At 32.1% G+C, this 26,104-nt stretch overlaps 5 protein-coding genes across 6 annotated transcripts in view; 3 read left to right on the forward strand and 2 right to left on the reverse strand.

Moving 5' to 3' along the window:
- The window catches only part of LOC131844866 (leucine-rich repeat and immunoglobulin-like domain-containing nogo receptor-interacting protein 1), a 39,722-nt gene extending 31,477 nt beyond the window's left edge, over positions 1 to 8,245 (forward strand). The window contains exons 2-5 of the mRNA XM_059193844.1: positions 3,108 to 3,272; positions 3,666 to 5,234; positions 5,577 to 6,117; positions 7,042 to 8,245. Of these exons, the coding sequence (XP_059049827.1) occupies positions 3,108 to 3,272; positions 3,666 to 5,234; positions 5,577 to 6,117; positions 7,042 to 7,304 (2,538 nt within the window). The 3' untranslated portion in view covers positions 7,305 to 8,245. The remainder of the gene's footprint in view (positions 1 to 3,107; positions 3,273 to 3,665; positions 5,235 to 5,576; positions 6,118 to 7,041) is intronic.
- The window catches only part of LOC131844867 (rab3 GTPase-activating protein catalytic subunit), a 45,261-nt gene extending 34,581 nt beyond the window's left edge, over positions 1 to 10,680 (reverse strand). Inside the window, exons 1-2 of the mRNA XM_059193846.1 lie at positions 9,376 to 10,680; positions 8,873 to 9,060 (exon numbers count right to left, since the gene is read on the reverse strand). Of these exons, the coding sequence (XP_059049829.1) occupies positions 8,873 to 9,060; positions 9,376 to 10,617 (1,430 nt within the window). The 5' untranslated portion in view covers positions 10,618 to 10,680. The remainder of the gene's footprint in view (positions 1 to 8,872; positions 9,061 to 9,375) is intronic.
- An 863-nt stretch (positions 10,681 to 11,543) lies between these two features.
- On the forward strand, positions 11,544 to 15,915 carry LOC131844904 (CBY1-interacting BAR domain-containing protein 1). Of its 2 annotated transcripts, none has more exons than XM_059193889.1 (7): positions 11,544 to 11,718; positions 12,158 to 12,317; positions 12,772 to 12,921; positions 13,449 to 13,673; positions 14,349 to 14,465; positions 14,924 to 15,028; positions 15,836 to 15,915. In XM_059193889.1, exons 1-7 carry the CDS (start codon positions 11,582 to 11,584, stop codon positions 15,887 to 15,889), a joined length of 948 nt encoding a protein of 315 aa, XP_059049872.1. In that variant the 5' UTR covers positions 11,544 to 11,581; the 3' UTR covers positions 15,890 to 15,915. The 2 variants fall into 2 exon arrangements, with proteins under 2 accessions (XP_059049872.1, XP_059049874.1); XM_059193891.1 differs by having other exon boundaries at positions 12,772 to 12,918.
- A 3,256-nt stretch (positions 15,916 to 19,171) lies between these two features.
- LOC131844902 (heat shock factor-binding protein 1) lies at positions 19,172 to 20,876 on the reverse strand. Its single transcript, XM_059193888.1, has 4 exons — positions 20,828 to 20,876; positions 20,688 to 20,735; positions 20,293 to 20,406; positions 19,172 to 19,534 (listed from the first exon to the last, which is right to left on the reverse strand). Exons 3-4 carry the CDS (start codon positions 20,389 to 20,391, stop codon positions 19,382 to 19,384), a joined length of 252 nt encoding a protein of 83 aa, XP_059049871.1. The 5' UTR covers positions 20,392 to 20,406; positions 20,688 to 20,735; positions 20,828 to 20,876; the 3' UTR covers positions 19,172 to 19,381.
- Positions 20,877 to 21,153: 277 nt separating this feature from the next.
- On the forward strand, positions 21,154 to 25,939 carry LOC131844889 (cell division cycle protein 23 homolog). Its single transcript, XM_059193876.1, has 7 exons — positions 21,154 to 21,751; positions 22,346 to 22,694; positions 22,797 to 22,976; positions 23,393 to 23,557; positions 23,772 to 24,018; positions 24,646 to 24,832; positions 25,618 to 25,939. The coding sequence occupies exons 1-7, from the start codon at positions 21,320 to 21,322 to the stop codon at positions 25,846 to 25,848; spliced, it is 1,791 nt and encodes a 596-aa protein (XP_059049859.1). The 5' UTR covers positions 21,154 to 21,319; the 3' UTR covers positions 25,849 to 25,939.
- Positions 25,940 to 26,104: the final 165 nt, after the last annotated feature.

Raw genomic sequence — 26,104 nt, forward strand, 5'->3', positions numbered from 1 at the left:
ACAGTTACCATACAATTATAAAACAATTGCGTACCCTATTACATTCAATTAGTAATCGTAACTTACATAACGTACGTGATACTTGTAGTAATAACAAAAAGTTTACTTCCGACAGTGTACGTTCGTTAAATGGTGTGCGTGGCCATTCACATCATAGGGATATGAAACCAATCAGCAACGGTGCCTAGTACTATTATAATTTTTCGACAACGGTAAACTATCTCGGCTGTTTAAATCATTGTATGGAAGCATAACATCTCAGTTCTCTGGAATTGTAACGAAAAAGGGTCTTTTTAATAGAATGATGCACCCGCCTGCGCTAAAAGTTTACGCTCGCGGGGCACCAATGGAGGATGATGAGGTGAAGCTGTTAACCCATCGTGGCAAATTCACATGGTACACTGCTAGCATTAGGTTTATTACTCCACATTACTATCAATCCCCTTCTCCCTAAGACAAAAGCGTTACCACCTGTAATACATGAAGATAATATGCTTGTGGTACATTGTGCTAATCATGTACTTATGTAGGTGATCTGGATATTTTTATTATTTGGAATGCCAAGCAAGCAAATACAAAAAAAATATCTCACATCGAAATGACTAGTAGAAGTAAAATAATCAACTAGTTCCATAAATTAAATGTACCAGGATTTATTATAGGAATATGAAGACTTAAGACTTAGCGAAAGTGAATGAGCTCGCAACATACCTCGGTTGACCGGCGTCATGTACCGTTAACAGCGAAATCGGATGACTGTTAACTCATGTAAATAGGCCAGTGTTACGATCTTACACCGCAACCGCAACCACACCGTAAACATAAACAGGCAGTTTTAATGAATGACACGACTATTATGAAAAATTTCTCTCGCATCTACGATACCTACCTAATCTTTTATAGCATTATATATAGTTATATGACACTCCAATCAAACAAGTTAAGGTCAAATAGTGGCCTCTTATACGATTCGATTCTGTTAGAGAAAATATTAGTTTACGACGTAGATATTATAAATATTAAATTTTGTTTTATACCATATTACTGTATCTAGTGGTCACCCAATGGCCGAAATACGACCATGTATAATTTTGATTATAAGTTTTAACATTATGAAGATTCTATTGTCAAAGACTATACTCATAAATGTCAAAGACTATAATCACAAATTTCGCAAAGTCTACTCTGTAATCTATTCTCAATTTGACCACAAACTTGAACAATAAACAAAAGACATTGATTTATTTAAATAATCTATATTTATGCAATTATTAACAAACATAGCTTTCTACACTGCTTCTCTATATAAACTATAAGTGTGTGAAATTTTATACTAAATGGAATTTTCTTAAAATGGGATACGAAATTTTTTCTTTACCTATTAATATATAACATTGTATTGAAGTAAACCCCATATGTAATTTGATCCTGAAATATTAGCGATCGATAACTTCAGCCACAACATTTGTCATCCGTATCGGTAAATATTTACTTAGATGACATAATATTTTAGTAATTAGGGGTATCTGGTTCAATACACGAAGGATAATAGGGAATTTTAAAGCCATCGTTATGTTGGGGTTTATTATTCTTTCATATCTAGAAAAATATATTCATAAGAAATTAATTTTGAACTCTATACTGTAATCAGCTGTTTAATTATGTAACGTATGTAATATATATATTTATTTTATAATTGCAATTGTAAACCATACTAGACATACATACATATATATCTAAAAGTAAGTCTCAAATGGTTCATAAACATCGCAAACTTATCGTGTCAATTGTTACATAATAAAACAGCAGATACTATTATTAGTACTTATGCCTTCGTAAAATCTGCAGAAGATATAATATATTTTGACAAGCAAAACTTATTCCGTATGATATAATAATATAAATTAAATGGTAAACACCAAGACAGATAAAAACAATCTTATTCATGAATACAAATGTTTGCATTGTTTGAGCAATTGAACCCGCAACAATCGGATGTAAAGTATTTAACCGGTAGACTACTGGGGCCATTTTATGTGTCAATAGTCAATAGTTTAAAGTACATATAGGAGTGTACAATTGGAAAATATTATATGGTTAGATAAGTAAGACATCCATTACGATTGCCACTAGTGGTGCAGGGAAAGCCAGTTTTCCGGGCTAGTAGCCCGTGGCGGCTACGCTGCACTACTCTCGTACGGTCCGTGCTCCGGTTGATTGTTATTCAGAAATGAATTGTCATTTGCAACTTTTTTTTATCATACAAGTGGCCATCAAAGTTAGCTTAGCTTGTCCTACTAAGAATACCGTAGTACGATTTAACGGTACAACACGACGGACATATGTGTGTAATTACAGTAGATTCTACGTCATTTTAGTTTGTCTATAGTTTTTATTAACTGCTCGCGCCATTAACAACTGAAACTGCAAAGCTTAAAGAATTCCTTATTTATAGAAACAAAAGACTCCCTTTGAACTATTTTATTCTTTTGAACAGTGCTGAGAGAAAGTAAATTTAGTTTTTTATAATGTTTTTACTATAGTTATAGGACGTTTCTATGATTCATCGATCGATAATATATTCGTATTCGTCATTCGAAATTAATTGTATAATACCCATTAGTGAAACGTGGGTACGTACCCCCAATCTACCATTCTACTAATGGTCGTATACATCATTATGTTTACTATCGACATACATTTAAATGATTCTTCATAAAACTGGCTAGATTTTGTTGCAGAATCATTTTGATCTAAATTTAAGCGTGACGATGAGTATTGTGATTTGTTTGATGTTTTTAACATATTACACAAGCTGGTAAAAATAATGTGAACAAGTTAATTGAAATAGTAATTTAAAGGCGGAGCGGAAAACATATAATTTCCGATTAAGAACATCCTTATTAAGCAGGATAGAAAACATATCTGTGACGAAGGCCGAGCACTTTGATAATATTGGAATTAGATTTTTTGATGTACATTTGGAGATATAGCTACAATTGAAATGATTTGACTATTTCAACTTAATTACACTAAATGAAGTAATCAAGGAGCAAATAACTAGTAAGATTTGAGGTAGTCGTAATAACAATTATTTTTATTTGCAGGTGCGGACACGGCCACGTTTGCGGCTCTGGTTGTTCATAAGTCTTGTTCTGGGTATTCTTCATTCAACCAAAGGAGAATGCCCTTGGGATGGTCCTCCAGGTTTACAAACAGCATGTGTCTGTGCACTCAGTTTAGCAAGAGATTTGTCAGTCCAATGTGATCAGGTATGTTTTATCTTCTACCGTTCAAGACATTGTAAAACCTTAATGCTAACCTGCTATACACGCAACGGTTATAACCTACCATTAGTTAGGCCGACAGGTTTCTATCAGATATTACTATCAAAAATATAAATACGCGAAGATCATTAACAATCAACAATATTTATTAAACGATGAACACTCCCGTCAGTTTTTTATTTCTTGTGTATCAGGTACGAGTGTACGTCATGTACTCGTATAATGTTAATTGTGATCTTCTCAATACATGAATTAAATTGCTAAATGTTTGAAGAATAAAAAGATAGACGTTTTATATTTCAATTATTATGAACTTGTAAATTAGGTTTGAGAGTCATGTCGAAAGTATATATATATTAACATAGATTTTTGTTTCAGGTTGACTTTTTTGGGCTTTTAACGGCGCTAAATTCGAGTGCTCGAAGTGTATCGTTGGACCTGTTATATATAAATAATTCAACGATTCCTTTACTCAGGAATGACATGTTTCTACATCTGAAAATACATAATCTCCAAATATCAGGATGTAAAATTAAAAAAATAGACGACAATGCATTTAGAGGGCAAACTATGTACTTGAAAAATTTAAATCTCCAAGATAACGTATTGACGGAAGTCCCAACAAAGGCTTTTAAAATATTGACTAATCTCTCGCTATTAGATATTTCTAAAAATCGAATTACACATATAGATAATCACGCGTTTAGTACTCTCCGTAAATTAACCACATTAAAGATGTCAGATAATAACATAACATTAGCAGCTAACGCTCTTTCCGGATTGGAAAACTCGTTGAAAAATTTAAACCTTAAAGGAACTAAGCAAAAAGTCGTGCCAGAATGTATTAGAGGACTTCGTAATTTGGCATTTCTCGATTTGTCACAGAATAGTATACGAGAACTACCTGGTCCTGATGGAATTCGTACTTTTGAAGGGTTAAATTCACTAACAGCCCTTAATTTAGAAAGAAATTTAATAGTTACTTTAAGAGAAGATGCTTTTGTTGGAATAAAAGCAACATTAACTTCATTGAGTCTCTTAAACAATCTTTTACCAGAGTTTCCGACTGCGGCAATCGGAACATTAAGTGATTTAAGAGTTTTAGACATTGGGTTCAATTTATTAAATAAACTTCCTACTGATGCGTTTTTGAACAATCCATCAGTAACATTGCTAGCTTTAGATGGCAATCCACTGGCAACGGTGCCAGTTGAATCTTTTATTCATCTTAATCAAACACTACGAGGGCTTAGCTTAGGGGGAAGATTTTTGAATTGCGATTGCCGTCTAAGATGGATAATTGAATGGATACGAAATGGTGAACTACAAGTTACATCTCGTGAAAGGAACCCTCAATTTTGTGGTAATCCTCCACATTTTCGTGAACGTGGATTCTATAGTTTGGAACCAAACGAATTGGTGTGTGAAACTGAAACAACTACAGCTTCAGAAAAATTGACTACAAAGGAAATAAGAGAGAACATCGAGTTGAAGACAAGCACTACCAGTACAACCACAACAACTACTCCTAAGGAATCTATAGTCAGTTCAACATCATCTGTATCAAGTCAATCTGCAGTAATTAAAAACAATGAATTACCTATCAAGCCAAACTTTACTCAACCTACTACTTTCAGTACAGTACGAACAACTCGTATTCCCCCCGTAAGACCCGCAGCCCCAAGTTGGCGTCACGCACCAAATCAAAGGCCTCCCCTTGTTATGAATTTTCCTCAACAGAAACCAAAAATAGATGATTCAAATGAAGTTATAGTGAAAAATGCTTATAGACAAGATAACGCAGTTATTATCCAATGGGATTCTGATGTTGCAAATATTCTAGGTTTTAGAGTTGTTTATCGACTCTTTGGAGATAAAAGTTTCAAACAAGGTCCACCTTTAGAAGCCAGCGAGAGGGAATTCAAAATCAAAAACGTTCCATCTCAGGTAGGCACAATATATATATGTATGTACTTAATGTAATTATATTCACTACTATCAAGTATGGATAAGAGTGCAGCTCTTGAATTACTTATGAATGAACAATAACCAAATTTTATCTTATTTGTTTAGCTGGTTTTGATTATACAAACATCAATCAAAAACTATGACATAATAAATGTGCACTAAATAATAGACGCTATGCATATAATATATATTAAAATAAATATCGAAAATGTATTTTCAATAAAAATAAAATAAAATACCATGCATGCATATAAATATTCGTGCAACTTTAATCCTTTTTAATTATAATGATATTCTAAATCGACTTTTTTTAATTTGCAGGAATGCATCGTGGTCTGCGTAATCTCCTTAGAGGAGGTTCACGTAAGCCCCGAAACCGTACCATACTCGCAATGTCGTGAAGTTCGTACTGTGTCTGCATCTGCTTCTAACATGGACAAAATCACAATTGCGGCCAGCGCTGCAATTTGCGGCACGATAGTCGTTGCTGTGCTTGTTTTCGCAGCAGCATCTCGCCGAAGATCTCGTACCGTTCATAGATTGCATACACAAGCACCTGAGAAACTTCCAAATGCGTGTTGCGGTGGACTCACTGGTACACCGAGCCCCAATGGACCACTATCTTCGTTAGCAACGCTCGGCGCCTTTGGAAAGCAGCGTGAGTGGGATCAAGTATCCGCTTACAGCGCACGATCTATACCGCGAGCACGTACCTATACTGAACCTGCTCATCCCGACCCATTGCCAGGCCGACCAGGTCGAACGCGCTCTCTTGCTGACGGCCAATCACAACACAGCTATTCACAATCTGGCCGCTACGGAGCACCAGGATACCCCGGTAGCCTACTAGGATCACGAACAGGTAAATCATTTTTCAAAGCTCCGTACTCCGTACTTTCCGCTTTTACCTAATAATGTTGTAACAAACGTCCAAGAAGAACAGAGCACACCTTACAAGACATGAGAAGGAAAAATTAAATTAAAATTCTAGGCTAGCCACTTGATTAGCGTAGTGACAATCTAATTAATATTCTCCTCTTCAAAGAAACGAAAAACAACTAAATTGTAAATGTTATTCATTTAATTTATGGGAAAGTATGAATATGAATGGTATATTTATAGTATCATCTTTATCAATCGCAACATTGGTACTAACAGCAGAACATCAATGACCTATAATTAATAATTATATATTTAAATTTATTAGAATATAAATTGGATAAATTTTTACTCAAATAAAATTAATATCAGCACTTTGGAATAGTCATATTTTTTTATTCTATCACTCAGAACGGACTCGGAACCTTGACTCATCAGAAGCTCGACAAAAGAGCAAGAAACTTGTGTGTTCCTCTTTTAAATAAGTGTTGTTTAGATTTAGAATTACATTTTTAAGAATTGTGTTAATATAAACTACCAAATAGTATAGTTACTATAAGTAAATAAATTAAGTTATTTGAATAAAAAAAAATCCGACTGTCTCGACATATTAAGAGAGCATGACTGGCTCTTGATACTCGACCAGGTCACAACTAATAAATAATAATACTAACATACTACATATGTGGAAGCTGAAGCGAATCTGTAGTAATTACTAAAATAAAGAGAAGACGCAGAATAATATATAAATAACATTATCTCAGACAGATAAACTCAGCGTTATATCTGCACAGATAATCCGAAAGCTTTGCAAAATACACGAAGGCCTTATTCTATTCTAATGTCTGTTCAAGAAAGATTAGTAATCTACAGTTTAAATGACATGTTTTTTCTGCTTTTATTACAGATCTTCGACAGTCTCGTCAGTCTCTAGGGGCTGCATCTGAACGAGCTTCTCGTCTATCGCTAAGTGGGGTTGCTGGTGGTGCTACTGGCGGTACATCGGGATCTCGGAGGAGACCACGCTCGCGGTCACGGCCTGCCAGTCGGTATAGCGTAGGCTCCATAGGAATGGGTTATTGCGATACCTCCGATAATTGGACCGACCACGACATGGATATTTACATGGCGCGAAATCCCACTACTCGAGGTGGCCTGGTGCCTTTATAGCGTGCAAGAAGCACGGCGCGGGGAGAAGTGATGTCGCACGCACTCTGCTCGCCGTCGCGGACGGTCATCAGGACGTGTACATCGTCATGTGTGCATAAAACCCGCCCGGAAAAGTATTCGCACCACCATTGCCACCACTACAACCGCCAGAAGCTTAAGAGAAGCGGGTATTAACTATAACCCCAATGGGTAACGCCACAAAGATTCCAGCGGTAATCTCTTTGGAGTCAAAGTTTGTAAAGTTCTTTACCATTTGAAATATCGCGATAATTTATAAATTATGAAGACTGAAAAAATGTCAACGATTCTTATTCTAAGTTTACAAGTTCAGGAATAAAGTGAGTTTTCTCTCCATTGAGAGGATACATCAGTTATTGTCCTTAGATTATATTTAAATAAATAAGTTTCATACAACTCGACAATACTAAATAAATCATAGGTATCTTTGAAACCTTATAATGTTTGTCTCAAATATATATAGGCAGTAACAATTTACCATAATAAATTATGTCGATTTTGTAATTGTCAAGGTAGTCATAATATCTTGTACTGTTTAATGAGCCTTTCTGTCTTTTTGATTTTTACATATAAGCGCGAAGGAGGCTGCGCCTATATATGTAAAACTTACTACCTATATAAAAGGATATTTATTCATAATTTGGTTAGTGAAAACTAGTCACAATTATTTTTCATGTAGGACATTGCTTTATCAAAAATACTCAGAAAATTAAGCTAATAATAAATCTTCAATAAGCATGAATTACAACTTTCCCTATTGATGTTAGAAAAAACTAACAAATATTTTGTACATATTTGAAACACAATAATTAATGGTTCATAATAATAAATATTTTAATAAGATTGTACATATTAGATAGATAAAATAATAAATACACTAGAAATTATATATTAAACCAAATACAATAGAAGCGCAATCCAAATGGTGCTATTTTTTTAAATAATTGTCAAATAGACAAATGTACAGACTCATATTTGTAAAAATTTAATATATTATTTCATTTAATTCATAATTTAAATATCTAATAAATATTAAGAATGTTATAAAATGTCTATTATTCTTTACACATATTTATATTATATCCCTTGTAGTCAATAATTGCAATATGAAGAGATTTAAGAAGAGTATGCCATGTTTTTAAATATTACAGATGAGGAATTAACTTTTGTTTAAGATTAACAGATCCATAGATGGACTGATATTAATAAAATTTTTGTTTAAGTTTATTTTTTCATATCTTGTGATCCATCTGAATTTATTTGAGGTATATATGATGTATTTCTTATTGCTTAGTTTCTGCTAACCCTAATGGCAGAAATGTGTGACAATGAGTATGTATGTTTTAATACTTACAATCCTAAACAAAATTTTAATCTGAACCTTTTAAAAATTACTTTGTTGATAGATGAAAACCGCATATCAGAAACATAAAGAAAATGCAACCCGTTAATAGTAAATAGTAATAAATATTGAATTATAATATATATATTATTATTTATATATAATATATATATTTACATTTAAATATATATAAATTTCATACACTCACCCAGGAACTAATATTCGGTGCTCCCACCGGTACTGAAGTTCTTGCGTAAATTCATACCAAAGATGTGCCAGGTAGGGAAGACCCCCAGCATCATGCAGCCGTGCAGCAGTAACTGACATCCTCCACACTAAACCAAGCTCAGGGCTTGTCTTAATGTAATTACATAATTTAGGTTCACTGCTGTCAGGCTGGAAATTAATACAAAGCCAAATATTATTAATAGATAATGATTACAACCTAGAAACAAAGAAATTCATTTCTGGTTTGTAATCTTGAATACCATTAGAAAAGTCAATAACTAGGTAAACTTCTATTTTCATTGATTTTAAAACAATTGCTAGGACCATTTAGTTTGCAACCATTGTTAAGAAAATAATGAATTAATATGAGTTACAACTTAAAGTTATTATATAGTTACTTCATGTTATCTTCAAAGTTATTATATAACTATTAAATTTGGTTAATTTCATTCAAATTTAATAATAAACAAGTTTATACAATACCTGTTTAATCTCTATTTGTGAGGGATACTTAAAACCAGTGTCATCAACAGCATCAGGAAACACATAATACAACAGTGGCATAAGTAAGTCATCATTTATAGGCCCCTTGAACTCATAAACGCTGGAACTTTGACCAATAGCTGCCTTTACAAGCTTTGAAATTGTTATAGGCGCTTCAGTTATTTTGTGTAAAGGATTAACAAGACCAAGGCTTTTACTCAAACCTAAGATATCCATAAGAAGATTGTCATTATCCAACAATTCCATCATGTTTGCAATAGTCTCAGATAATTGACATTGAATGTTGTCCCTCATTTTGAATGTAATTGTCCATGTTGGAGCCATTATGGGATCAATATCAGAATATGTTGAAGAATCAACAATAGTAGATTCTCTAAACCTTGGCCATATAGCATTCAATAGTATACTATTAATTGGATTTTTATCAGAACCAAATGGCAATTCTGTTAATTTTTTTACATCAAATCCATCAATGGACAAATATTCGTTTAAATGATTAGTCTTTTTCCAAGAAAAAGGTTCTGCATCCTTCAATTCATAAGAATATTTAGCAGATACTAGTACAGTATCTAGGGCAACAGGAGAGGCAATTTTTGATTTAAATAAACTAATGAGGCCACTTAGATGAGAACATTGATTTGATATTCGCTTCAAATGTATTGTGTCAAAACTAATTTTATACTCATTATCTTCATAGAAGCCTAAATAGTTTTGCTGCCAGTGTTCTCTGATCTTTACAAACAAAGGTATACCACAATCAACATTTGCAAAAGCTATGTTCACAGAACTCATAACAACTTTTATGAGACTACCATCCACAAGTGGTATGCTGGGACACAGCATTAAATATCGTTTTAAACCATACCAATTGGACACAGGGAAAGGACTGCCATCATTGTCTTCCATGAACTGAGATGTCGCTTCCCACATATTATTTTGTATTTCTAGCAAGATAGCTTTATCATCGGATTCCTGAGTCCTTTCAGCGTTGGTGGTATGTTCAAGAGTATGATAGGAAATTATAAATTTTACCCCTTGAAAAGTGAACTCTTCAGCTTTGCATACCCATTTCTTTGTGTAGTCAATAGGGCTCGATATTTTAGATTTACATAATTTCCACTCATTCAATATTTCTTCTATTCGTGCTATAAACACTTCCCAATCAGAAACTGTTGTGAAATCCTGATGATACATATCATATTCATCAATTTCCTCGTTCATTTTAAATGTTTTGATTTTTTTGGGTAATATTTCTATAATTACTTTTATAGTTTACAGAGGAAAGAAAACAGCTGGACTGGCATAAAATGACATCTGTCAAATTAATGTCAGAAGTGACAGCAAATGACACAGCAATTCAAAGCGATGAAATAGCACAGAGTACTTCTATAGAGTAATAGCAGTTCTCACTTCTGATAATGGAATTTTAGCGTCTGACGTAGGAATGTCTCCGCTGATGGTATACCCGAGGTATAAAGAATTATGACCATGATTTCAGGTCAGGTCAGTTAGCCCATTTAATTTATCTAGAATTATCCACGATCATTTCCACGAGACCGCATTGTAGTACCATGTTAGGTCGACTTCCACGCGGTTCGTCCTGGAAACCATTGTGATAAAATCCTAGTGAATTTATCATGTTGGGCTAACTGACCGGACTTTATGTTCATCTTATCATACTCCACTGGTGCCCCGCCTGCGTAAACCGTTAGCGCAGATGCTTGCACCATACCATTATCATAAAAAAAATCCTCCCCTAATCGTTTTAGTGATTCCTCAGTGAATGTACTACATTGGTTTATATAAAGCATAACTGACTTAATTTGATCGTCATCCTATCAATGTGATAGGCACCAGCCCTAACACCATTAGCACAAACGTCATATGTTGAGAAAGTTTTATATGTCAATATCAGGCTCAAAATACCTGAAGTTAATGTAATGCATAGACACTTGACTGTTAAAACCACCTACCACCACACAATACTACCACATGTAGCTACCACCCGCTAAGCAAATAACCACTTATATGTTGCTATGGAAACGTACATGTTAATAACAAACGCTTTAGCAGGATAATTGTAGGCTCTGACAATTATTTTCCTAAATCCTATTAGTTATTATTATTAGTTATTCCTATTAGTTATTGTTCATGCTTTATAGACACGACAATATTTAGTAATAAAATGTTTAGAGGTGATAATCCTCATTCTTTGAGTTATGAACAGCAAGCAAAGTTTATACAAGATCGCATTACAAACGTGGAAAAGAACTTTGGTGTGTTATGTGTAGCTTTTGGCGATTATTCTAGAAAAACAGCAAGGTAAATGAAGTACATCCCTTAGCGAATAATATGTTATTTCGGGTTACCTAATCTCCGATATCCGATTTATAAATTGTTTTAATGTTGGATAGCTCATTTATCAAAGTAGGCTATAGACTGTATAATATCACGCTAAGCCCAAAAAGAGCGGAGCTGCAATGTTGCAAAAACAGTGAAAATATGACGCAAACGAAGTTGCGCCGGTCTGCTAATGATATATAAAATCATAAATTACAGGTATTACACTTAATACTGCCATACAATATCATGTAGTAAACGTCGAACTATATACAAATAGATCGTATATTGCACAAAGCTAACAATCTAAGGACATAAACATCAAACCGCATAACAAAATAATGCTGAATTCATTTAAACTAAATTTGTAACATTTAAATTAGTGGAGGTACTAATATATATAAGTATGAAAAAAATACAGGTTGCGCGATATGGGAGATGAACTCACTAAGGTCCTCAAAGACTACGCGAATAACGAGATCGTGAATAAATCATTGAGTACCGGTTTGGATAATCTTTCCATGACACTTACTGCTATAGAAGAATATAGAAACTGCGAGGTTCAACGTCTGGAAGCTAAGGTACGATCTTTATTAGTGATTATAATAGGTATATAAATTTAAGTAGGTATAACTATCTACTACTATCTACAAATTACCTACCAGACGGACTAGGAAAAACTGTTGCGGAATATTTAGCACCATTAAAAGTCAAGCAGTAGTAGGTACCTACAATAAAAAAAGAATTGCAGTCTTCGGTCGATTTTAAAAGACAGGAATTGGCGAGAAACTTTCCATTGTATATTTACATAGGTACATTTACAACATAAATATCTGCTCATATTATTGTTCCTAACTAATAATATTTGACCAATTATACCTGATAGCTAAAAGAGAATCTAATTTTATATTATGGGAAATATTGGGAAAGTCCTATGTGATAGGTATAATTATATGAATATAATGGTCTTGGCTGCGGCTGTTCCTAAATCGTAAATTCCAAATTTTATTTGTTATCAATTTTTAATGTCTTCAGGTAGTTGGAGAATTGTGCCAATATGAAGCTATTTGCAAACACGCACGAGAAGAGTTAAAACATACCATGAATGTTAGGGAAAAGGAATTGGCGAGGAAGAAAGTACTAGACAAGGCCAAGGAGAGACAACCGTTCAACAGGCAACAAGTAGTATGTCTTGTATAATTGTGTTGTAAATAATGTATTTATTTGTAACGGGCAAATGGGCTCATACGATGTAATGAATGATGTACCTATATGACACAAATATAATATTTTTTCGATACTTACTCCTCTTCAGTATCGTCTCCGTATGTGCCCAAAAGGGCACTCTAGCGAAATATTTATCTCCAGGCTCTTGATGATATCGTGTTTAAAGAAAGCAAATCTTCCATTTTATTGATAATGCCTAATTGTACTTTCATAAACTTTATCGATGTTTATAATGCTAAAAGTAGGAATTTGTTCGTACTGAGCAAAACTGGATTTGCCTACAATTTTTAAACTGAAGAGGTCAACAAGCAAACATATAGATACGTCGTCTTCCAAGATAAACTAGTGTTTACAATCGCTGAAGATTAAGTGGAATATTTAAATTCACTGGCAAAATTTTGGTAAAATGAACACTCATCTCACTACATACTACAATAAAACAACATTGAAATACTATAATACAATTTTCTTAACAAACATTTTAGACATATGCAGAATCGGAATTATTGAAAGCCTCAGCAGAAATGTCAAGAACCGCCAAAGGTCTTAGCGAGCAAACTGAATTCTTCGAGAGACGCAAACTCCAGCAACTGAAAAGCCTTCTATCTGATTTTGTCATGATAGAAATGACTTTCCATGCAAAGGCCGTAGAATTACTCACGGTAGCATATCAGCAAATTAGTGATATTAACGACAAAGCTGATTTGGAGGTGAGATCTTGCTATTTATCAGGCACGTCTAGTAGTTAAAGAAATACATAGTAGTGGTGTATACTCGATATTCACATGATCTTTAAGTGAAAATTGATTATTAATCAGTTATCAGTTAAAGAACCTGTAAATATACAGTCAAAACAATCTTATTTCATATTTACCTTTTTTATTTGTGATGATCCAAACAAACTTTACAAAATATTTCGAGTGTAGTTTGTACTCGTATTGAATTACTTAAAAATTTGGCACATTGTAAGTCAAGATATCGAAATGACTTTTTCTTACCAAAAACAGGTATATTTTTTACCATTTTTATTAATGCTTTAATCATTAAAAATAATAATGCTCTTCAACTCAATATATCTAAATATTGAAAAATAAATATATTTTGGTATTCGAGTGCGAATCGATTTTTCTTTTGGCAGATATTTGCCTAAGTCAACTAATATCCACTTAGTCTAGATAGATGATCCTGTATATATATAGTTAAGTTAACTATCGTAGTATTATTAAGTACCAATTAAATATTTGTACTAAACATTTTTTTTTACGAAGCTTTTAAGTACAGGTCTTTCAGAACATGAGGAACCAACGGTAAATAAATAGCAAACATTACCTATTTATATATCATCTTTAAAAATTTGCATAAATAATAGGTATATTTTCAAACAGAACTTTAGAAGAAAATTAAGGTCTCCAGAAAAACAAGTGAACACTGGAATATCGGCAAGATCTTCATCGTTAGCTTCCCTCATGAATCAACAATCCCCATCTAAAGATGATACTATGGTAATCTATAATCCATACATATATACATATATATATATATACCAATACTATATATATATAAATAAATAAATAAATATAGATATTTTCGAGTGTCTGTTTATAATATTGTAATAACCATTTTTTACTACATGCATATGAATATAAATACGGTACATACACCAAAATAACATTTTTTACCATTTTGTCTGTCTGTCTGTTTGTTCCGGCTAATCTCTGAAATGGCTGGACCGATTTTGATGGAACTTTTATTGGCATTAGAAAAATAAAGTTAAACGCCACGCGGACGAAGTCGTGGGTGCAGCTAGTAATATAATTAAGTAATATAAATGAAAAAAATATAAAAGTCACTGATGTTGACTTTTACAGATAGTACCTATTTACACACAATCAATTTTTTCCCAATTTAGATAATTAATTTTAATAATGTATCTATAATATGTCCCATTTGTACTTTGTAGAGTTTAAGAAGACTGAAATCACCCGAGAAGAATAACTTGGGGAGGTCAAACTCACTGGCTACCCTTTTGAATCACTCATCGTCTAAAGACGAGGAAGAGACTACGGTAATAAAAAATTTGGCTTTTGGAATATGAGTTCGACGCATCGTGATTAATTATTTCTGTAACTTTAATTAATAATATAACGACATATACTAATTATTTAGATCTTATTGCATTAAAAATGTGTCTCTAGGTATAAAAATTATCTTAAAGGACGGCCTTCGTTGGTCGAGATTTGATTCCTGAACATTTGTATTCATGAGAATTAATTGTTGTAATGTATGTTTTTACAAAAAATATATGTCCATGTATTTAAATCAGTTATCTCATACCTATAGGTATACAAACTCTGCTTAGCTTAGGACTACATTAGGCTGTGTGAATTGTCCTGAGATTTATATTTAGAAAAATCTTATGGTCCGACTAAACTTTGGTACTATGTAAAGTGTCATCAAGATCAATTTGAATATAAATATAGTATTTGTGTTTTATTTATTGTCATTACGGAATGTTGTATACAAACACAGTTGTAAAAATGAAAATTGTAAATATCTATATTACGTCAATTATCTATACAAATTTTACCTTAGAACTGAATAAATAGGTAGTACCTAGATAATAATCTAAATTGACACGCCGGCATAAAAGGATCCAGACAACTCTTTGGCAAGACATGACGATCTTTCCACATATACCTACAACATATCTAGGAAATGCTATAATTCACCAAATAACTATATTTTTTTTTTACTACATGGTATATGATCCTATTTACTCTGCATGTAATAACAGTGGTTGATTTAATTTACTGTCATAGAAATATAATAGATAAAGTTAGAGAATTCTAATTAAATCTGATTATTTTTTTAGGCATCCGAAGAGTCGGATGAGAACGACACCACAGAAGATACCGAATCTCGCTAATGAGGTGTATTTTAAGTGAATAAACGTTTTATTTGATATTATATGTTTTATTTTACTAACACTAGTAATTACCCAGCTGTCACTTTGAAATTTAGCATACAGTTTTTTTTAAATAGATGGTAATATAATGATGTTACTACCTACAATAAGTATCATAAAGTTAGCCTATTGTGACAAATTTATCAGGAAATGAAATGGTGCACCCGCCTGCACTGATGGTTTACGCTGGTGGACACCAGTGGAGGATGATAAGATGAGTATAAGGTCAGATCAGTTAGCCCATCGTGACAAATTCAAGAATTTATCAATCCACGTTACTAGTCAATCCTGACATAGTATATTACTAGCAATCAGATCAATCCACGTAGTACCTGCCTATTACGTGATCTTTAAAATTGGGATCGAAGAGGAATCAAGTGTATATTATTTGGAAAATTATATATTATTGCATAATCAATAATATATAATTTTACTAGCTATATAGCTAGTATTGCATTTTCATGGGATTGTTTAAACTTTAATGGTCGAGAGTTTGATTCCTCGCACAGTACAAACATTTGTATTTTTAAGTATGATTGTATTGTATTCATCTGGGTTTCCTATATGTTTCCCATGTAGGTATGTATTGCATGTACAAAAAAGTAATGATATAACTTGTCTATTATCAATAATATAAACTCTGCTTAGCTTGGGCCTAGAAGGCGCTGTGAGATTTGTCTTGGATTATTATTATTAATTATCATAGGTAAGTAAGCTAGTACTAGTACCAAGGACGGGCTATGCCAAGACTCACGTTACTATATGTTATTATTATTCCCATTGTTTGTTTAATTTTTAAAGAAACCATAAGTAAGTAGGTATACAATATAACATCTATTTTAACCAAGTTGTATTTAATATAAAGTCTATCTAAGTGGGAATAGGTTCCCAAAAAATAGGCGAATCGGAATTAGGCTCCAGAGTCGCCTATTTTACCGCTAAGCAACTATCTGTCTTTGTTCCATGCTTAAAAAATTAAGTATGTCAGCGAATTGCGAGATCGTAATTTCCGTGCTACTGCTGTTCGCATCTATAGGCAACGTTATAATGAGCATACTACTAATTCAGTGCGTCAAAAAATAGAAATTTTGGAACAAAATACATCATTTTTGGCAGACGGTTTGAAGTAAATAATAAATATAAATATATTATACTAGCTGTGCCCGCAGTTTCAACCGCGTGAAATTTATAGCCATGTGTTATTCTAATGTACACACAATATACACATAGCTTGCTATGTATATATTGTACCTATTGTTATAATATGTACATGTCATAATAATATGAAAATTTTTTGAGATCCGAATCAAAAAGCAAAATAGAATGCAACTTTAGTCTATCCATTCGTCTGCAGCTAATACTTATCCACTGTTAATGCTGTTGTTTTGATTATAATATAAATTATAGTTTTACATACAAACCAACGAAAACGCAAGTGAGAATTTCATTGCTTTTTTTAAAAAGTGATATAAGGGGCTATAAATTTCAAATTGAGGCCTTATATGAATGTGGTTCATTTGTATATTACATGAACATGTGTCTTAATATTTTTTATGCCGCGTAGTTGTCAGCTTAGAAAGGAAGGTGTAAAAATATACCATTATCTTTTAAACTTCGGAAGCGATAAATCTAAAGCAAACATTTTTTGATAAATAACTATATCCACATAAAAAACAAAATATTCTCTCTGTTTTAGGTATAACCTAAAGATGTGGTCTAAAATTAGGATATCCTAATTACTTAGATATTTAGCAGTACTCTATCTCTATAACCAATCCCGCAACATTTACAAGTGAATTAATGTGTACGCAGCTAACGCTATGACTATTATTTTCAATTGAATTTCTATTTGTTTTTTCTTCCATCTAACAATAAGAAAATTTGTTTGTGTAAGTTTTCGTTCGAGATACACTAACCTCAGCGACAGTGGACAGAGTCTATTGTCTGCGAACATTTTGAAATACGTAACTTCTCTGATAATATTACATTACTGGACCTGGTGTTCCAAGCAATACATAACTGGGCCATCAGTGGTAAACATTTAGTATACGTATGCTTATAGACGACGACCTAAATAAATACGTACTTAACGTATCAGGGACCACCGGTACCAGTCGGTACTTGGTTCAAACATAAATCCATAATGCACCCCGACACAACATGGTACGGAAGGGGAAAGAATAAACAACATTTTATAGAAACAACATATTTTAATGCAAACTCAACTTGTTTCTGCTAAGTAACCATTAAATTATATTAAAGATCACTTAATTTGGAATCACTAATGTTAATGTATACTTACATCTTATATGATTACTTTCATGTAAATATGGGTGAAAAATTTACAAAAACTATCAATATGGTGAATAAAATAGTAATGGGCACACACTATTCATTTTCTATATTACTATATCTTGCGAATAATCAAACAACCCACAATTGCAATCACTTTTCATAAACCATTATTTCCACCTTCAAATACAAATGCAGTTCTATTACTAGATGAAAATATCTAGCGATATGGTGTGTGTGAGATAAATCTATGACATTATTTGTTAGGGTACTAACTTGGTATATTTAGACCCAATTATTAATAACTATTCACTAGCTGTTTCCTACATTTCTGCTTACACAAAATAGTTTAACTCTAGTTCTTGTTATAATTTTGGAAAAGGCATACTTAATGTTCACTTCTGTTTTACATTCATTTTATAAACCTAGCAGTTTTTTACTGCATATTTGAATATTGATCAGTAAATCAGTCTGTTATTAATGTACTCTTATATTATATAATTTGTATTGTCATCTGTGAAATGAAGAACTAGATTGAAGAACTCAAAGTAAAAGTATTATAATAAGTTTAAAACAATATACATTTGTTTTTGAACCTATAAAACCCAGGTTGTATACAATAATATGTCTACTACACACCAAACAAATGACAAAACTTTTTAACACATTCACTGCTTATAATTTTATAACTGTATTTCTATCATTAAGTTGGAGGAAAATATGCATTGCAGCAAATGCAATATTATGAGTAATGAATGTGTTAAACAGAAAATACTTACACATTTAGTGGCATTTAAATATCTATTTTTTTTTTAGATGATATACTTACAAGCTTAATTGCCTACTGTAATTAATAAATACTTATCTATGAGCTTATTGCATTATAATAGTGAAAGAATATCAAACTTCTGGTTACAATTACAATCTAATTGTACTGTTTGTATTGTGTTCTCCTATAGCTAATTGAATTAATTTCAATATTATATACTGAGCCTTCATTAATTGGAACCCATAAATAGGGATTAATTTTATTTTTAATTTGTATCATTTTAATTTGAATTCTTGATGTGTAATATAATCTTTGGGTGAAAAAAGTGACGATAATTATAATAAAAATTACATACTATTTATTACTGGTGATAGTTATATTAAAATTACATACTACTTTTCGTTATCAACACCAGCCTGTGTCATAAGATCTGTGATATTCTTCTCCAATTCATCAACTCTTGTTCCCATTTCATCTATTCTGTTGATGATTTGATCCGACATACTTTGGAATTTGTCCTGCATGTTTTGTAAAAGTGATTGTACCTGGAGATAATTTTAGCAAATGTTTAGCATACCTCATATTTATTCGGCCAAGAATTCCTCTAACAAATTTAATTCCGTAATAATTAAAAGTATATATCAATACTGTATGACACAAAACATGGCTATCAATCCAATTGTATTTGTGTTTTTGTGCACCCAAACTGACCTTGTAGTTTTTACATTATGATAAAGGCCAATGAGAACCCTACATATATTTATTTTTGCATTTTAATTAAGTATGTAATCACGTTTCAACTTTCAATTAAACTATATGTCTAATAATAAATAGTCATATTACTGGAAGTTACATTATTAATTATTAATAATAAATAGATTGACTGTCTGTCAAGTTATGTCTTTTAATTGAATTTTTGTAGTATATGCTGGTCATAGTGTAGTTTAATGGTCACTTTATTAATATGAATCAAAGTTTTAGAAACTGCATATTATTATTTAATGACACACACCTCCACTACAAATTAAAATATTCTACAATATGCAGCAGATGTCTGTTACAAATGTTCTAAAGTACAGTTGTGTCAATCATCACTGAGCCATATTTTTATATACAGAAAAAATATTCTCAATAATTTTTAGTGAGAATATTCAAGAACAAGTGATGAAGGTACAAATATGCACATGCATACAGTCCACTCTCTAACAATAACATGTGAGATGCTTACTTGTAAAACTTATAAGTTATGTAGTACATCACTAGATGAAATTATTAAGGACAAAAACCAAATTTAGAAACTTACATATTGAGTGACCTCTTGCATGTTTTTGGGATCATTGGCGGGTGTTGAATAATTTCCCTCAGTCTCATTTGTAGGTGGCTCTGTATTTGGTTCCGCCATTGGATGTGTTAGTAGCTAAGAATAAGGATTTAAAATTTTTAGTAACAATAAGTCAATCACAGAAAACTATTAATTCGTATAAGTAATTGCATATGCCAGTTTGTAATCGAATTTGTCAAAAGATAATTGCCACAAATCACTATTTAACGTGTATTTGCTTAGTGTCGGAATTTGTGATGGAAATATTAGCATTATAGGTAATCGCCAGTTTGTTCTATAAACTATAATCCAAAGCAAAGAATATACTACTCAAGATCCAAAGTATCGAATAAGAAAAGTCAAAAGGACACACGTACCACATGTACTGCTACTACATACAAATTCACAATACAGGTCTCCTTGATCTGTAAATATAAATATTACTGGTAGCGTCTATTTCGTTTGTGATTTCTGAATAAAGTGAATGAAATAAGAGAACTGTGTAACATCAAAATACCTAGGAATAAATAAATGATATAACCTTGGCTCGCTCATAAGTAATTTTGACATACATTAAACGTCAAATATTGTCAACATAAACAGTTGTCAAAAATCAAATACAAAATGTTTAAACCTGTTTCCCAATACACAAAATTGTTACTTTATTATATTTTTTATAAAAATCCTGCTCTTTTTTATGGCCTAAATGGGGGCTGGCTCTGGTTGTTGTATATCTGTTTTTTTTATTATCTAAATATGTCTGGAACTAATTATCTAACTTTTAAAATATCTAAATTGTATGATCTGTGGTCAAAGGATGTCAATGTCAAAGGCAAGTTTGTAATCCTGTAATGGATATCGTCGGCTAAATTAAGGATTTGTTTATTTCATTCAAACAGTAACTGTATATTATATATTTTTTTGTTATTTTCACAAACTGAATAACTAATTTATGTATATTTCAAGTGCATTTAAAATCCGTAATATAGATTAAAATTTGGAACTTAAAATGCAACCTTTGTCAATCGATACCAAAACAGATATTCCTATTAATTTAAATCAAATTAAAATTGATATTCGAAAGGGATTGCAAGAATGTATTGACCGAGGTTTAAATCAAACTGCGAAATGGCTCGCAGAGCTAAATTATGCTTTGAAAGATCATAAACTTCCTTACGAAGAGCCTACTGGTCCTTACGACGATGGTATCGCAGTTGAAGAAAGAGAAGCATACATTTTAGCAAAAAGGTATTTTGATTGCCAAGAATTTGATAGAGCTGCGCACTTCTTAGAAAATTGCAACAGTCCAAAATGTATTTTCCTTCATAGATATTCTCAGTATATGTCTAGTGAAAAGAAAAGATTGGATAACGGTACAGAAACTGGAGCAGAAAATACAGAATCGACACAAGTGTTATTGGATCTTTTATCTTTCTTTAAGGTATGTACCATTTATAAAAATTAATTCTATATTCTGCAATCAATTTGAAACAGTGGATAAATAAAGTTAAATGTCTAAGATTTGTATCTTACTAAAGACAGTCACTATTGCAGTTAATGTATAGTTAATTATTTATTATTTATTTAAGTTAATTATTTATTTTAGTCTAAACATAGTGGTTCCTCTTTAGAAGTCAAGTATCAAATGCCTATTGCTTTATTTATGGGTACTAGGATAATTTCAAAATAATATTTTTGTTACTATCCTATTAACATGTTGAAAAATCTTATTTCACACCAGCATTTTTTTTAAATGTTAATTACATAGATTTTTTTTAAATATGGTTTTAGTGTACAGTAATTTGAGGTAGACATTATTTCAAAATGAGTAAATTTACTTCCATTGCGGTGTGACCCTCCATTGGGCATGTGGTCTTTAACTTGTTAATATCAAATTGTCTATTGACATAGTTGTGGAATAAGACTTTAAAATTAATTCTATTTCACCAAAAAATTCAAGTAACTCAATTACTGTATTTTCTTACTGTCACTTATTAAATTAATTGTGTTATATTAAAAGTTTATTATTTTACAGGCCAATAGAAATAATTCAGATGGATATCTTCTCTACCTAGAAGGAGTGGTATTAAAAAAGTTAGATCTACATAGTCAGGCTGTCACAACATTCCAGGCTTCAGTACATGCAACTCCAACACTCTGGGCATCATGGATAGAACTTGCTAGTTTGATTACTGAGTTTCAAGCTCTGGATACTCTCCAAATGCCAAAACATTGGATGATGTACTTCTTTGCAGCTCACACTTTTACTGACTTAAAGCTTTCTGACCAAGCTCTAGAAGCCTATATGACACTGGTGTCGGCTGGCTTTGACAAAAGTACTTATGTCACAGCTCAGATGGCTATTGCACATCATGACCGGAGAGGTAAAGTCTTGAAATATTAGTATATTAACAAAACTTATTGGCAACAGCAATGAATTTCAGAGATAAAAAAATATGCTGATATAATATTTTCTATTTTTTCAGATGTGGATTCTTCACTAACATTATTTCGAGAATTATACCAAACTGATCCATACCGATTAGATAATTGGGATGTGTACTCCCACCTTTTGTATTTGAAAGAAAAACGCATGGAGTTGGCAGATTTAGCACAAAGAGCTGTGTCCATTGATAAGTATAGGGTTGAAACATGCTGTGTCATAGGTATATAGTGCTATTTTAAGTAACATAGTTATTGTAAATTGTTTAGAGTCAATTCCCAGTATTAGCTGTTGATGAGTTATGAAAATGTATAAAGTATAAGTTGTAAGTTGCAGCAAAAGAAAATATTTGGTACTTGGTCTCCTACCTTGAGAGGGAATGGTTGGAAGTGGGTTAAAGTTATATAATGACTGAAAGGGATGTCTACTAGTCAATAATGAAGTAAAGTTAGGTATAATTTTATCTTAATGTGCAAAACATATTATCATGAAACAGTTTTATAAATTTAATAGGCTATAAATATTTTAATATATGTTATATATGTATTCACAATCATTAAGGTTGTGATTGGGTCTAGTACACCACCAGGCTATGGTGATGATAATTGTACCACTAAACATCATAAAACTTTTCCTTAGGTAACTACTACAGTTTGCGAAGCGAACATCAGAAAGCTGTACTATACTTTCAGCGAGCATTGTCCCTAGACCCTCAGTACTTATCTGCCTGGATTTTGATGGGACATGAATTCATTGAACTACAGAACTCAACTGCTGCTATACAGTGCTATAGACAAGCTATAGGTACTTATTCTTTAATAAAATATTTATCATTATTATTTCAAATTTAATACCACTAGTATAATAACTAGCATACATTTTATTTGTTTTTTAACAAAATTTTCCTTTTAAATTTTATCAGTATAATTTACGTACACGACTATTTAAAAAAAGACAAAAATTAAATACAATATTCTATACTATGATTGTACACTTACAATGCATTAATTTTCCCCAGATGTAAACAGGAATGATTATCGTGCTTGGAATGGATTAGGACAAGCATACGAAATATTAGGATTGAATGGATACTGTATATATTACTACTCCAGAGCTGCACAACTTAAACCAGATGACTCCAGGATGTTGGTGTCTCTCGGGGAAGCTTATGAGAAAATGGATAAAATACCAAATGCATTGAAATGTTATTATAAGGCACATAGTACCGGGGACATAGAAGGGATGGCATTGTTCAAATTAGCAAAGTGAGTATATACATATTTGGTTCTCAGTCTTATTTTCTATCATAAATTACAAGCTTAGTTTACAATTTGTTAATTTTTATATTTTAATTTTTAATTTAGTTGATTTTAATTTTTATATTAGCCGGGTTACCCGATTTACCCACCTGATGATCAGTGGTTAGCATCGCCGATTTTACATTATTATGTGACGCCTGTATTACCTGTGCTAGGCACAGGTTTTACAGGATTAAGATGTCATGCCTCATGTAATTCCAATGCTCACCCTTCAACTCGAGCACAGTTTACAATACAGGCAGATGACTTTGTACAAAGTCTAATAATATTATATAAGACTATTAATATTTTTTGGTTTTATTAATATTAAATCTCCGTACAATTCATATTAGATGGAATCTAACGAAAAATATTTTGCATTTAAAATAAATTAGAGAGAATTACTAAATGTGAATTAGTTGACTCTAAAAATATATATGTTGCAAACATAACATCATTGGTGATATAGCTCGGTCTACTCAACGATGATCATTTTTTGTTTGATGTATTTCACTTACAAATTAGCGAGCAATTAAATATATAGCAAAATGTTTATTAGCGAGCAATTAAATATATAGGAAAATTCTTTTACAGATTATATGAAAAGTCGAATATGCCAAACAGTGCAGCAGCGGCTTACACGGCAGCGTGCCAAGATCCCGCCAATGCCAGCAGCAAGGAATTGCCGATAGCACAACGATATCTAGCTCAGTATTACTTGAGATTCTCATTGCTCGATCATGCTGCTCACTATGCATACAAGTGCCTGGAGAATGAAAGTGTAAGTGTGACATACATTTTTTCCTAGTTCTTCTCTATTCTCCTGTATAACCTAGTTATACACCCCAAATTATTCTTCGTATTTGGAGCCCAGCTTCATTGGAATAAACTATTATAACAGATTTATATATATATTAAGCTATTCGATTGTGGAACTCTTTACCTCACGAAATACGTGCCAGTTCTAGTATTGAAATATTCAAATGCCGATTAAAAACGTACTATCTTTCACAATGCTGACGTATTTTTATATTTATATATTTAGGTATATATTATAACTATATTTTAACTTATGTCTTATAATTTATTTATGTACCATTTAAGTATGTCTATTGATACTTATAGTTAATATCATTAGAACAATATTTTAATATCTCCTCTTTTCGTACACGTATGTATGACTATTCTATTTAATACACGATCCTATATCATTTTCTAGGTTTGCTGGAAGAAATCTCTTTTTAGAGATAAGCTCGCCCTTGTTCATTACTTTTATTCTGTATAATTTCTTTTATTATATGTGTGTGTACAATAAAGAATAAAGAAATAATAGATGAAAAAATTGAATTTTTGTAAGAAACAACTATCATCATTCTATTATTTCGTTTGAAATGTTTGTCACTGGTTCCCATATGTGTTCTGTTCAATATGGTGGTATCTAACTGGTACGCAGAGTTAATTTTAGCTATTGATCTGAAATCAAATGTTCACAAATATTATAAAATTTGTGTAACATGTTAGAAAGAATCTAGTTATTTTTAATTAAATTCATCCTTGTATTTTTAGACAAAGGAAGCTGGAAAAAATATACTGAAGACTATATCAGAGAAGCGGTTAGCAGCATCGTCTTCACAGCCGACCAGCTTACCCGATGATTTACCTGAGGCCATCAAAAATGTGTCTGCTGCATCGTTGTCACATGACCCACCTAAAACACCATTACCAAGTCCCAATGTTACACCGGACAATTTCTCTACACCACTTATGGCCCGGAAAACTACGAAATATAAAATGTGACATACAATTTCACGCAAGTGTAAAATGTAAATGAACTATAGTGAATCATTAATGTTTATCATACTGAATATAATTTAATGTACAACTTTAACCGTTATTTTGATGTAAGCTTATAGATAGTAGTACAACAACTTCTCATATAAAGCCCTATCGGTACTCTGACTCGAAGTTTGGGAAATGGCAATAAAATTACTTAGGCATAATACTTATTATAATTACTCATTCCGTCACGACTGTAATCCCAGATAGGGCAGTC

Source organism: Achroia grisella, unplaced genomic scaffold, assembly GCF_030625045.1.
Source record: "Achroia grisella isolate CSIRO2021 unplaced genomic scaffold, CSIRO_AGI_Agris_v1 utg4223, whole genome shotgun sequence".
In the NCBI taxonomy this organism is placed as follows: domain Eukaryota; kingdom Metazoa; phylum Arthropoda; class Insecta; order Lepidoptera; family Pyralidae; genus Achroia; species Achroia grisella.